Source organism: Limulus polyphemus, unplaced genomic scaffold (genome assembly GCF_000517525.1).
Source record: "Limulus polyphemus unplaced genomic scaffold, Limulus_polyphemus-2.1.2 Scaffold4757, whole genome shotgun sequence".
In the NCBI taxonomy this organism is placed as follows: domain Eukaryota; kingdom Metazoa; phylum Arthropoda; class Merostomata; order Xiphosura; family Limulidae; genus Limulus; species Limulus polyphemus.
The window spans coordinates 1-14,726 of record NW_013670367.1 but is presented as its reverse complement, the minus strand read 5'-3'; the positions used below and the strand labels follow the sequence as shown (position 1 = coordinate 14,726).

The 14,726-nt window shown below is 35.2% G+C and overlaps 1 protein-coding gene across 1 annotated transcript in view; it reads right to left on the bottom strand.

The window, feature by feature from the left end:
• The window catches only part of LOC106471646 (endoplasmic reticulum aminopeptidase 1-like), a gene marked incomplete at its 3' end in the record, with an annotated part of 77,048 nt that extends 65,621 nt beyond the window's left edge, over positions 1-11,427 (bottom strand). The window contains exons 1-3 of the mRNA XM_022400263.1: positions 10,982-11,427; positions 3,441-3,714; positions 930-1,050 (exon numbers count right to left, since the gene is read on the bottom strand). Of these exons, the coding sequence (XP_022255971.1) occupies positions 930-1,050; positions 3,441-3,714; positions 10,982-11,427 (841 nt within the window). The remainder of the gene's footprint in view (positions 1-929; positions 1,051-3,440; positions 3,715-10,981) is intronic.
• Positions 11,428-14,726: the final 3,299 nt, after the last annotated feature.

The following is a 14,726-nucleotide window of genomic DNA, read 5'->3' as shown; positions in this document are numbered from 1 at the left end:
TTTTACGTTACTAGGCTAACCTACAATATGAACATATGTCGTAGTCATCCCTCTTCCACAATAATTTTTTCTATATTGTGACATTTTTACCATCTTTAACAGAAATAAAATTCATATTCACTATGTACTTTTTCGTTACTGGCTAACCTACAATATGAACATACATATTTACTTTGTTTTACATTTATAACAGAGAAAAAAAAACAATTATCACTTGATCAAGCTACTTGTCAAGAAATTAGTGACAGCAACTATTTCTTTCCAATAATAATGTTTTATTTTAATGTTTTGTACAGTAAAGTTAACATTACTATTGATATTATTAAAATTAAAACAAAACTTTTAATCTAGTTCATTTCGAAATAGATAAATATAATGAATTATTAGTGGTTATGGCAGACGTTATGTGACTGACTTATTAAATATTCTTATTTACTTTCATTCTTGCCCCCCCCCCCGGTGGCACAGCGGCATGTCTACGGACTTACAAAGCTAGAATACGGGTTTCGATACCCGTGGTTGGCAGAGCATAGATAGCCCATTGTGTAGCTTTATGCTTAATTACAAACAAAATTTCACTCCTAGAACAACTGGCTATTTCTACACAAGTTTTTTGTTTATTACTAAAACATACATTTTGAGCTTAAAATGGAAATTAATATATATAATTATCTTTCATATTCAGGGTGATATTTCATTTAACCGTGATATGTGTTCCATGCATTTGGCTTGCAGATAAACAATGTATTGAAAGTATACTAGCATAAGTTTTAGTTCATTACTCTTAAAAGCTTTCGAATAAAAATATAGGGAGACAGAATTAAAATATAAGATTACTAAAAGAACATTACTGGTCAGTTTGAATTTATATGTTAGAATAGTGACCGTCATAATATTCGTGTAAGTATAGAAAGACAAGTTCAACCTACCAAGCTTTGGCAAAGGATAAGAGATGTTTAAAAAATCCTCAAAATCCTCGAGAATCTTTATGCCACATTCCAGAGCATATGTTGATCGACTCAACTGGTCTTTTGGCACTATAATCCTTAACTGTAAAGTACAAAGGATAAAAAAAATGTTTAAACGTGTGACAGCTACAGCAAAGCTTTTTCTAACATTCATAATTACAGTGAAATTATCAACAATGTGATGTGCCCACTTACTTTTATATTGTTCTATTTGAAAAAAATAGATAAATAGACAAATAAATAAATAAGGCTTTCTTAGTACCATAGTTCTCAGCATATTTTGAGTTATAAACTTCTTTTTTAAACCAACTATATAAAATCTAGACGAATTGATTCAGATAACACCACTTTTAATAAATATTTTACTTCTACTAATGTTTGTAATTGGCATACCAAATCTGGCTGCATTGTTCTTGGTGTAGCCATGGCAACTGGGCCAGTGAAGCTCTGTGGCCTCATAGTGAACGACAATGGCTGCACCATGTCACGATTGTTGTTGTTCTAGTGTGGTTCAACATGAAGAAGTCATGTTGAATCATCACTGAAACTGCCGCCATGTGGTGATGCACGATTTTTGGTTTGGTAGGCTCTCTATAAACCTGTTGATGAGTATCTTATCGTGATCTAAGGGAGACATAAATCATCCATGTAAGTGGCCAAATATTCATGAGGCCTTCAAATTCAAGCTTTGAACTCGACCATGTGGATTGCCGTGCTATCTGTAGCACAACTTTATCCTAGTGGTTAGGTCGTCCAAGTGAATTAAAGCATTAAGCGTGGGACAAATTTAGACTCAGCAACAGGCACAGCACCACCTGCTCTGCCACCCTATAGTTTGGAAGTGACCATTATAGGTTATGTAACAGCAGGCTAGGTTTTTCCCTAGCCATCTATCAGCCTCTTGGTCTCCGTGGACAAAGCCAGAACATTATATGGCTGGTGAAAGCTCTTGGTCTATGACAGTGTCTTTCCTACTACTTTCCACTTTTTCAGATTGAAACTTTATCTCACTCACAGCTTTTTCCTCTCTGCCAGAAGTTATTCGGGGTTTCAGAAGATGCCCTTCCATAATGACTATTTACAAACGTCACTGTACCAGAGAGTCAAACATAAAAAGAAGCATGTTGAAAATAAACTCCACAATAAATAAATCTTTGGGTCATGGTACCAAAATGTAACTTGATAACTAGCCTGTGGTATTCAGATACACTGAAGTTTGGTAGGTAGTTTATAAGTATTTGCAATTCTGGAAATGTTATGAAGAGTAATATTTCAAATGCGGACAGTAAAAGAAACACAATTACTTTATTCACAAGCAATGTTTATGTTAGTCCAAAATTGTCTAGTTTCTATTTTGTAGAGTGACTTCACAGGACAAGAACAGAGCAAAGAGTAATGTAATACTGCAATTTCAAGTCATACTAAGTTCCTAGTTTGGTATCCCACAATCCTTAAAATAGTTACACTAAAAATTATTATAAATAACACATAAAAGGGAGAAAACATATTAACTTGTACAAGTATCTGTATCAGTTATTGTTATGGGTTTGTCTCATTCCAGGGAGCAGACAAGTACAGTTGTTGTCATGGTTAGGGACCAATAACATCATATAAGTTTAATATTAATTAGTATCTCTATTTTGATTATGTTATTGTTTTATACATATTTTATTTATTTATCTTTTAATTAATCTTCATAACTAGATGATATTTCCGAATTACTCTTTATCCTACATTTCAGTGAGTCAGTGGTAAGTCTATGAACTTACAATGCTGAAGACCGGGGTTTGATTCCCTGTGATGGACAGAGTGCAGATAGTCCATTGTGTAGTGTTGCATTACGAAAACAACATCAACGGCAGCTAACCTGCTGCCATCTTCAGGGAAGTCCCGAGAAGGACTATTACTGTGCTTATAATGGCCAAAATTAAATCCTGAATCTTCTTGATGGGGCATGGCAAAGCTAGGTGGTTAGGGCGCTCGACTCGCAATTTGCGAGTCGCGGGTTCGAATCCCTTTCCCACCAAACATGTTCGCCCTTTTAGCCATGGAGCGTTATAATGTGACAGTCAATCCTACTATTCATTGGTAAAAGAGTAGTCCAAGTGTTTGTGGTGATGACTAACTGTTTTCTTTTTGACTTTCAAATTAGGGCTAGTTAGTGCAGATAGCCCTCGTTTAGCTTTGCGCGAAATTCAAACCAAATTCTCTCTCTCTCTCTTGAAACGCAATTTAAGGTTTGACATTACAAAAATTCTTAGAAAACAAATTTTATCTAGATTTAGGAGTTGACTGTTGTTGTTTTTTTTAACTTTTATTTTCACTATGATTGGCACATTCTTTTTAGACTACAACCTACACATTTTCAATCACTCTGGATCTCATTACCAACAATGCTGCGTGTGAGAACTTTAAAACAACAATAATAATATAGTCATGAAAAACAATACTTGTATAAACTAACAAACTTACATCAACTCCACTTTTCGTCTTCCCTTGCACAGAACTGAAATCACACACAAGAAATGCAACGAGATATGTGCTCATACGAACAGATGGGTTGAAAACTGACAATGTTAAGTTATTTCCATATGGCAGTGAGGTATTCAAATAGGTATTGAAGTAGGTATCATAATCCTTTTCATGAACAATTTGAAGAGAGAAAGTTGCTTTCATGGCTGGTTCATCAAAGCATGGAAAGGCTTTACGTGCTCCCATTGGTTCAAATTGGGTGGTAGCAAGGTACCTGAAAACATTTATATGAAGATATATAGTACTGGAAATATTATGAAAACTCATAGGTTGTACACATACAACAATCACGAACACTAAGTAACTACAGAAATGGTCAATTTATCATTATAAAAAAAACACAAAACAATAAGCTGTAAAATGCAAAAGTATTTTGTATTTGTTTGAAACAGTGACACACCTACTTTTTATAAGTATATCAGTTTAGTATAAAATATTGTTTGAAATGTCCTTTACTATACACGTCACGTTTTGGTTGCATTTGGCTGAGATGCAATCCAAACACGTATTTGTTCTCTAGCTAGCTTCACCATACAAGTTATGAGTTGACTGACTTTGAAACAATTTTTCTCTGTGCCATCAAACGATCATTGATTATTGCCAATTAATTTGAATTTGGATCCATCTGCAGAGAGCACCTCCTCCAGCTTTGTTCAACCCATCGTTTGAAGTTTGATGTCCATTTCAACCGTTTGATTAGACCTCGTAAGTAATGATATCTGAGCAGCTACACATCCATTGAGGAAGGCACGGGATATTTTGCCATGGTCAACTGCACACTAGGGGCCCACGAAAAGCGGTAGAAAATGTGTGTACAATGTATCAAATGAGTACCAAGCCTTTAAGAAAACATTAATAGTGCATTCAACCACTTCTACACGTATGTCACTTCATTCCAAAAACTAAAACTATTTTGGGCATAGACCTACAATAGCTCTTGGCGACCTTACACTGAAACTACTTCATACTATTACGTATCTTACTGTTTTGAAGGTAACATTCGCACCTGCACTTACAAATAGTTCATTAGCAAGATTTCTGCTGGATTTTCATGTAGCTTGTAAGAAGCATATTTGGAAGTATTTAACATTGCTTTGGAAGAGTTCGGGCTTTCTATTCCTACTGATACATGAAATTTAAAATCTCACCAAAATCTGTTGCGTGGAATATCCTTCATCAACCAGAAACCTTTACCGCTATATGTTTGTAATGTGGCATTTCTGCCTGTCTAGGAGCCATGAGCGTAACACAAAACTACACATCGGAGTTTGTTTTTCCTGGCATCTAGATGTCTTGGTTTATATTTCTCAAGCTCAGTTCTTGTTACGTTTCAGAAATAACTAGGGATGTTCAGAAAATGTTTTGAGAGTTGAATTACTGCCTTTTCTTTTATAGGTATTATGCTAGTATGACATTGTTTTATTGGGTGGATGACGGCCAATCACAGTTTAAACTATTAGCACGAGGCTGTACTCTGGTGCAGTCCACTCCATACAAAAGAGAGGAAGCAATCTCTTGATATTTTTTATACTATACGTTTCTATAACTATTTCCAATATTACAATTAGTTAGACAATTTTTTCATTCAGAAGTAATGTCAGGTTTTAATTTATACAATGCTAAATAGCGACATAAAAAGTTTTGTACTTTCATTAGTTATATACAGTTCTGATGAAGTAACTGTATCAACCTGTAAAATATGTATAGCAAACTAGTTGGTATTCAGACTACTTACATGTATTACCCATTTTTATGATGTGTTTTTTCATATTATTGTAGCATATACAAGATTTTGATACTCTGTGTCGTTATGTGATTTGTTGATAAGAAATTAAAGTAGACTGAGACTTTCGTAATATATATAATTCTGCAAGTGCTACACCCTACAAGTGTTTGTAGGAATGTGTGTGTATACACACACACACACAAGTGACAAATTAAAAAAGGGGCTTGTCAGAAAGATTCTAGAACCTACTCTGTCTGAATAATTATCTCAAGAAATATTTATTTGATCTTTGTGGTAACTCTAGTGTTACAGTGGGAAAGCAAAATAATTCAATTAACCTACTTAGAAATATAAAAGCAAAGGAAGTTTTTTTGATTCACCTCAATTGCAAAACTTTGGTTTCAAAAGTGGGGGGACAATTTCTATAGTTCAGAAATGAGGGTTATTCCATCTAAAATAAAAATGTCACTATAGCAATGAGTAATTATAGGAGTTCATTACTGATAAATTAAAGTTTTAGCATTGATTCAATGTGAGAGCCCCCCCCCAGTGGCACAGCGGAATGTCTGCGGACTTACAACGCTAGAATCCGGGTTTCGATACCCATGGTGGGCAGAGCACAGATAGCCCATTGTGTAGCTTTATGCTTAGTTAAAAACAAACAAAAACAAACAAAGTGAGAGGGAGATTCCCTCTCGTGGGAAAATTGAGGAGTACATATTCCCCGTATCCCCATGTTAATTACGCCTAATTATTCAGATTAATATGTGGAAGGTAAGGCTTAGGTTAGATAAGCTTTATAACTGAAAATTTAAGGTTACACATTTAGAGAAAAAATACATACGAACGCTATTATGTTGTTATGGCATTTAAATAAAATAAAATATTTAGGCGTCAGCGGAAAAACGAGTTATGGCCTTTTCCTGCAGGTTAGTTACGTGAAGAAATGTAAGACTAAATAGGAATTCCGGTAAAAAGCCCTTAGATTTCGCATTTGTTCAAGGAAATATAAACATGTTGGATTGAGTCGAAACAAATTGATTTTGAGCTTGAATATCATAAATTATGTGAAGAACGACATAAGCTCATGACTCAAACATTTTAGCATCATATCATATTATATCACTAGTGCAATTATTACAAATTACATTTGGGCCCAAAAGTTTACATCTATTAGACATTTTGCATATAAGTGGATCTTTATTACATCTCTCACAAATATGTTAATAAATAGACTCAGTTTGAAGGTTCCGCATCTCAGATTCTACATAAGTGACCGTTGAATCGAACTGCAGAACCAAACACAGGTCCACGGGTAACTTTAATAATGTTTGAAATTAATAATTTTACAGAGACAGACAAGTTCGTTATTATAAGAACCTCTATTAGACATTATGGATGTAGACAAAGAGCGTTATTTATATACCAAAGCAAAAGCACGTGAAAAACCAAAACGGATGAGAAGTAGACAGCTTTGTAATACAATACTTTATTTGTTGAAAATTTATCTGTTCTTTACCAAGGACCTCTGTAGTTAATTTTCTCTATAATTTTAGCAGGATCTCCATTTCTTTGTTTCTAATTTTGGTGTGTCACTTAGAATGATTTTTTACATTGTCGCACAACCAGAAACTTAATATCAAATAATATTGTTGAAACGAAACCTCATGGTCCATAAAGTTCATGGCCAGATTATCCATTGGGCACACTGGGCTTGGATCCGGGTCCTTGTCATAAAGGAAGTTCACAAAATGTCGAATTGTGTTTTTTTCTCAAATTCTTGCATGGGTGTTTTTATTTTGCGCCTTCATCAAAAAATGTTTTTAATAGAGTTCAATATTTGCACTATATTTGGGAAAAATCAACACCTATATATCTTAGAAAATATAATTTGTAATTAGTTTTCATTATTTTCATAAAATTTTTGGGGGTTTATCATTTTATAAAGAAATTGTTGTCCTTTTTAGTCATGACTTAATAAAGTTTTTTAAAAATGCGCGATATAGATTCTATTTAGTGTTTTTAACCGGTTTCATTATATTAATTTTTACATGGGTGAATTTTGTTGTGAACTTTATCGTTGATCAAGTCAAAAGGTCATAATTAAAAAATAATTTGATGGGGCTTGATTAATCTGGCACTGACAGTGTCTAATACGAGTACATATAAAAGGACGTATCATATGTTTTCCACACCTTGAATTAAAATTAAAAGTAAAATTTTAAAATGATGCCGTATTTTTCGTGGTTACCCTTACGGACGCAGTAAGGCACTCAAATGAGTTACTAACTTCAATTTTCTTTAAGTAGCAAGCGGAGTTTTGTATGAAGACGAGAGCTTATTGGTCTGGTTCTCTTGCAGGAATAACAAGGTAATTAATCAGCGATTTGAGCTTTTCTTGTCGACGAATAAGATAATAGCTGCGAGCAGTCAAGCCCTTAGTTTATATCCCTTCAGCTAGTGACATACGTAGTACACAATATGGGCTTGGGTATGCTGAGGAGTCAAGACTAGTTGGGTATTGAAGCTTATATTTGTACTAGGGAGCTCAGACTAGTGTGTATTTAGATCGTTTAATTTTTAAGCTGAATCTCTTTTAATGTTCTCGCATTATAATTCTTAAACTTAATGTGTAGCGTTAGGCGTTCACTTTCATGGACGAGTGTTTTGCCTTAACTTTCATCCTCGTTTGATAGAGTACTAGTAAGCTCTCACTTTCATTTTCATTGCTATGTCTGTCTTAATCGAATAAGTTTTAAAGCGTGTTTAACATTAACTGTGAAGCGTTATTAGTGAGGCATTAGCTCCGCCATTGTTAGATCGATTTTCGAAGTTAAGCTGTTTTGGCAAAATTGAAGTTAGGACATAATTACTTAAAATAGTTCTTTCTAATATTAATTGCTTATTCAAACTTAACTTGGGGTTGCTTTCTTTTAGTTTGTTCTAGTGTACTTACAGGGGGGAAAATATACACTAGAAAGTCTTATTTCACATCATTGTACACACAGATTACTCGCTCTATTGTTTATTGTGCATTGTATTATTTATTGTTTTTGAGAGTGTTATTAAGCATCTATTATTTTGTAAACTTGTGACTTGTCTCTTTCTTCGTGTCTCAGATATTGCAACTCGAACGGAAATCTAAACACATCTAAACCCGAGATCTGAGAATCTCCTGTTGTTAGTAGTCCTAACTTCTCTGCTCTGTTGGTTACCCCTGAGATACCACAAAATTACGAACTTGGAAACTACTTAGTTTTGCTTCTAAGCAAATACTAAAAAAGAACTCACTTGATTAATCTGGCACGAGTGCATATAATGGTAGAACAAAGACGTACTATCTGAGAATCTCCTTGTTAGTGGGCCTAACTTCTCTGCACTGTTGATTACCCGTGAGATACCACAAAATTACGAACTTGGAAACTACTTAGTTTTACTTCTAAGCAAATACTCAAAAAGAACTCACTTACTAAAGAAACTGTCACTATTTTTAAAATTACAATACTTTGCCGTTTTACATAAACAATATACTTACATCACCATTCTCCTTGAATGTTATACAGCTATATGTTCATATCCTGTCTATCGAGATGATAATAATGCGACTTCCAAAATTATAATTCTTGGCATCATGAAACAGTTTTTGTATCATGTTCATACAAAATAACAAGTACATGTAAAATCTTGCATTAAAAAAATTGAAAATTTGTAATAACTTCTTAGGTAAGTTTTAGTAACTTTACCTTTTACTTAAAATCCGGATCTACATAGGTTTTAGCCATATTGTCAGTCACGGTATATTTAAAAATCTGAATGTTGGTTACAATTCTTTTCGGCTTCAGTAATACAACAGTGTTGCCGAGAGCTTTAAATACGGTCTATCAATGTACATTGTCCTTGCAATAGCGTCATGTTGTTTCTATCACACTTTTTCACAAGTAAACATCCAAAAATACCAAGGTAGAAATAACATCTAGTGTGTAAATACACACTATCGTATCAAAAGTCATGGGACACACATCTGATTGCAGGAAAATGGGTGTGACGAAGAAACATGTAAATAGTTTGGCCTATAAAGGTGATCAGTGGTTCGCTCCGAAGCCATTTTGAGCTTGTACGCCGAACGACGAGTACATAAAAAGAGCTAATAGAGTTTTTAGAGGGGAAGGACAGTTGGATGTCATTTGGAAAAAATGTCTGTACATGGTATTGCGCAACAATTAAATATTCCCAAGCCGACAATTGGCAACGTGCTGAAGAAATGGAAGTCCACGGTGACAATGAACCCAAGAAACGACCAGTTAGGCATAAAATACTGGCTGACAGGAACGGACGCGTCTTGAGAAGGATGGTTGCCTCATCTCGCCGTCAAACCCTAGAGAATCTGTGATTGGAGATGCGAGCAGCCACAGGCAATCCTATAAGTGTTTCCACGACATGTCGAGAGCTGCATGCTATGAATTTTCACGGAAGAGCTGCAGCCCACAAGCCGTTGATAACAAAAACAAATGCACAACGTCGATTGGCATGGGGCAAGGCACACCGAACGTGAACCGTGGATCAATGGAAATCAGTCTTGTGGAACGACGAGTAACGCTACAAGCTCTTCCAGTCTGATGGACGTGTTTGGGTATGGAGGATGCCTGGAGGTCGCTTATTACCCAAGCGTGTTGTCCCAACAGTGAAATTTGGAGGTGGTGGTATCATGGTTCAGGGGTGCTTCTTCTGGTATGGACTAGGTCCACTGGTCGCAGTGCATTGATCCATGAATGCTGAGTTCTACATTGATGTTCTGAACAATTCTGTGTGTCCTACATTGAGGCAGTTCTATGCTACAGGCCCTTACACCTTCCAACATGATAACGCTCCATGTCACAAAGCAAGGATTGTGAACGCATGTTTTGAAGGTAATAACATTGGAACATTGCAGTGGCTAGCACAGAGTCCCGACCTCAACACGATAGAACATCGTGAACTGGAAGGCAACATTAGGGCAAGACAAAGACGGCCCTCTTCAGTAGTAGCGTACTAATGCTTTAAACGAGGAATGGAGCACAATACCACCAGCTTTCAACCAGAAATTAGTAGGCATTCTTCCACGATGCATTGAAGCAGTCATTAAGGCCAAAGGTGGGCCAACACGCTATTAATTTCTTAGAATAAAGACACGTTTTATTCATAACTACCCGTGTCCCATGACTTTTGGTAAGATAGTGTAAATTAGGCGAGTGCGACTTCAGTTGTCTGTTCTAATTACTGTACAATCATAGGTAAGTCCATGATGAATGTAATATTTGTATACAAGAACGTGCTGATCAATGAAATAAGACAGACAGTTTTTGTTGTAAACTTATTGTACAAATCATAGTTTTCAGCCATTTAAGTATGTATGTATGTAACAAATACAAGTTGAGGTATATTGAGAATAAAATAAAAGGATTATCGCTTTTAAATACAAAAGAATAGCCCCCAGTGGCACAGCGGTAGGTCTGCGGACTTACAACGCTAGAATCCGGGTTTCGATACCCGTGGTGGGCAGAGCACAGATAGCCCATTGTGTAGCTTTGTACTTAATTACAAACAAATACAATATTGTGTAAAATTTTAGTGTAACAAAACGGTATTAAACTCTGTTTGCTCAGTATATGAAATTAATATTTTATCTCAATAGGTTTTTATAGATTATATCTAGAAATATTTTTCACGTAAGATAAATTGATCCCTTAAGAAATATTTGCATTTTTTTTTACATTACCTTTTCTCTTCTCCGGGTATTGTATAGGAACGCAGAAAAAAACCTTCCTGGGATTCTTTTAACTGGTAACTAAACTGCAACTGCAACATATATTTCACCGAAGGTTCCAGAAAAATGTCGAATTCCATATACAGCTGTTCATGTTCCAGGTTCTCCGAACTCTTCACCACTGAAATATACTTTTCATCTGGATTGAGAAAGGCTTGGATAGTTGTATTGATATCTTTCTTGTGAATAACAAGGAAATTAGTTGGTTGTGTAACTTCTAATGTTATGTTTACTCTTCCCTCGTTCCAGAAGGTGGTTAGATTTGGATGTATTAAAATAGAATAGTGTAGAGGTTTTACAAATTGTGGAAGGCGAAACTCCTTCCATGGAAATTCGTCTTCCTGAACATTGGACGAAACAGGGTATTCTGTTGTGTGAAACAGAGCATCTCCCTTCATATTTGCAAAACCATCTTGGCAAAGTATTTTTTGCCAAGTAAAAGCTGCGATTATGGCAATAAAAAACATTGTGATTTACACAATACCTTCTCTATAGATAATTTTTTAAAGAACAATTCTTTCTTGTGTAATGCCAGTTCACAAATCTAGATGGTGTCCGTTATCCACCTGAAAAAAAAAGAACACAGAAAAAACGTGTATGATGTTAAGATCTTATAGAAAACACAGATCAAAATCTAATTAAGTCCATTATTCGAGAATGCGAGGTATTATGCGCAATATAGATTACATTTAGTGTTTTAACCGGTTTCATCATGTCGAGCTGTATTAAGTGTAGCACTCTATAGCTCACAAATGATCAGTAATTAATGAATAGATTTGTGCTCATAAACACCAGGCAAATCATCATTATTTAAATCGTTGGAGTCCAGAATTAATAAATACAGTTGCTCTCAAAAGAATTCGTTAGTACACCTTTTCTAAAGCATTAAACCTATGAAATACGGCCTCTGCTCCGTCAGTGGTCAGTCTTGAAGAGCTTATTAAATTTGGAATATTATTAATAGATTGCAAAGATCAGTGGTATGAATTGTAAGAGGCCAACACAAGAGTGTGCGATCTAGGTTGCTGCAGTACGAAATACAACTTTTAATTCATTTACACTTAGTATTGTCTGATGCTGTTAAAACCTTTTGGCTTTTTACAAAAATGTATGCTATTTTCATTGCATAAACTATCAGATGGGCTATCTTGAAGTTCTATGTATATATATCATTCTTAAGCTCCTTTCTGACACTAATGGTAAGGTAATAAATGAAAGGTGTATTGGCTGCAATTAATGTAACTGAAGAAACCCACAATGGATATTGCAGCCTATATGAAGCTGGATCATTAATAAATGAGCTAGTATAATACACATCTATAATTTCATTAATAATTTGATATGATGTGCTTGTACAAATAAATGTAACCAGCAAGACAACGCAGAGCTCTACCAGGATAATTTATGTACCTAGTATTTGAGTCAACAACGTACGTTAAGCTCTCTTTTAATATATAGAAAAGGGTTTTGAAGGTGCCATGACAGATGGTAAAGAACTAGCAGAAGAATTATATTTTTTTTTCCAGAACTACTAGAGGTTCGTGTCAGACGAAAGAAATACCTTGCCAGTTACAAATCTGACAACATTTCGATTATTGTTGCCCAATAACATTTCAAAATCGTGTGTGTTTTTTATTGAAGTGTTGAGTTGAGCACTAGATGACAACCTCAGGGGTTGAACCAAAAGGTATGCACTACTCATGTGGAAGCTGTCTGCATACAAGAGATAGAAGATAGTTAATTCACTGATTTTATAATGGTTTTCTGGAAAATATACTGTCTTATTGATTTTCCATTATTTACGTTTCCCAACTACACACAGTACATTGCTTTCCAGCAGTCTCATTCTCTCTGAATGTTAATGAAGATATTAAATTATTATAATTTTTCCCTCAATAGAGCATGAGAGGATGATATCCTTCCAGTAGAGTTGTGCTGGCTAAGATATAGGGGCTTCCTTTACAAACGTTTTAACTTTACCCCTGCATGTCGTGGCACATACATTCAGGTGATGATCTTATCATGCAGTTGTTTTATTTTCTGTCATCTATCAAATTTATGTAGTACATTTCGCGATTTGATTGTAAATATTATGTTAGTGGCACTGTTTATTATTCAGCGACCCATAGAACTTCCTTTATCATTCTCTACATTTTCTGTCTAAAATAATGTTCTCAGATCACAGTGGTATCGAATGTTTACTATACATCTGATAACTGGTGGTAAGCAATCAATTTAATAGTAGGTGTATATCGTTTGTTCACCAATGACTGTCTTCTGAGGTACCATTTTTGACAATCTCCTGCTTGTTTGGTGTCTGTGGGGTCATTTTGGAGCTGGAATGTCCCAATCAAAAAAGCAATGACTTGATGACTGGATTCATGTTCTTCCTACTGCAAGACTCCAGTGAATAATTTTGCTTATAAGCCCTATTGGAGCTTTGTGATGTTGCTGAAACTTATGAGGTGATATGGGGTCTTGATGTGGGAGGCCAAAGTAGATTCTGTGTCTAGAGTGGTTAGGGTTGGTAAAGCACAAGCAGGTGACATTCTACATCTTTTATTTTCAGCTGCATTTTTCAGTGCACTTATGAATTTGGTAGTTCTGTTCGTCATAGAACTAATGTGGCTAAGGATGTCCATTTGTCTGTCCACAAAGGATGTTAATGGTTTGTTCTCAGCAGTATGTCTGTTGTTAAATGTACAAAACATGTAGCTCTGATAGGATTGATGACAATTCCTGTTTTTGCACAATTTGTTCATCTTGATAAAAGATGGTTCATTTTGTTATCGATTCCAACTTTGCTAAATCCTCTCTTGCACATCAGAATGCTGTTAGCAAAGATAAGCAAATGGCATCTGGTAGGAATTTCCAGAGTGTCTAGATTTGTGGTGTAATGTTAAAAAGTAATGGTGAGAGTTGTAGTCCTTGAAGCAGATCAGTGTTGATGGTGCTCCAGTCTTATTTCCAGCTTCCATGCTTTGTGTTACACCTTCTAGTAGTCATTGCAACTACAACTCATTTTACACATTACACTGATACCTATTTTGAGCATTTTGTCATAAAGAATGGGCAGCTGCCCTCTATTGTAGGCATTATCCAGATCTAAAGAAGATATTGTAAAGGTGTTCTGATTAGCATATTTGTTTTCATGTTTAGCTGCAAATTCAGCAGTGTTTGATTCAATTTACTCTTTCATTGCAATAAGAACCTAATGATGAGGGTAGCAGTAGCTGAATCTAATAAACAAGTCTTCCAGTTACTGCCTTCGCTGGAATTTTGCCATTGATGCTTCATAGGATGGCCTTTAAGACGAAAATGAGCATTCAAAAGTTGAATAAGGATTTGATAAAGGCATCAGTCAATATTTCAGGAATGCTACCTATTTTCCAGCTGCGTTGATATTCTGATATTAAGTTCAAAAGGTTATCTTCTGGAATATTCTTAAAGATTGAGATCGTTACATCAACTAGAGCTAGAGCTCCATCTTTAGATGGATTTATGACTAGCATTTGGTATGAAGTGACAGTAAGAGAGAGAACTCCTCAGGGTTCGAAAATTTAGTCTCTTTATATAATATGATTTCTTAAAATATGGAGAGCTTCTGAAAGAGGTATTTACTTTATGTCATATGATTTCTTAAAATATGGAGAGCTTCTGAAACAGGTATTTACTTCGCTGATCCCCATGACAAAAT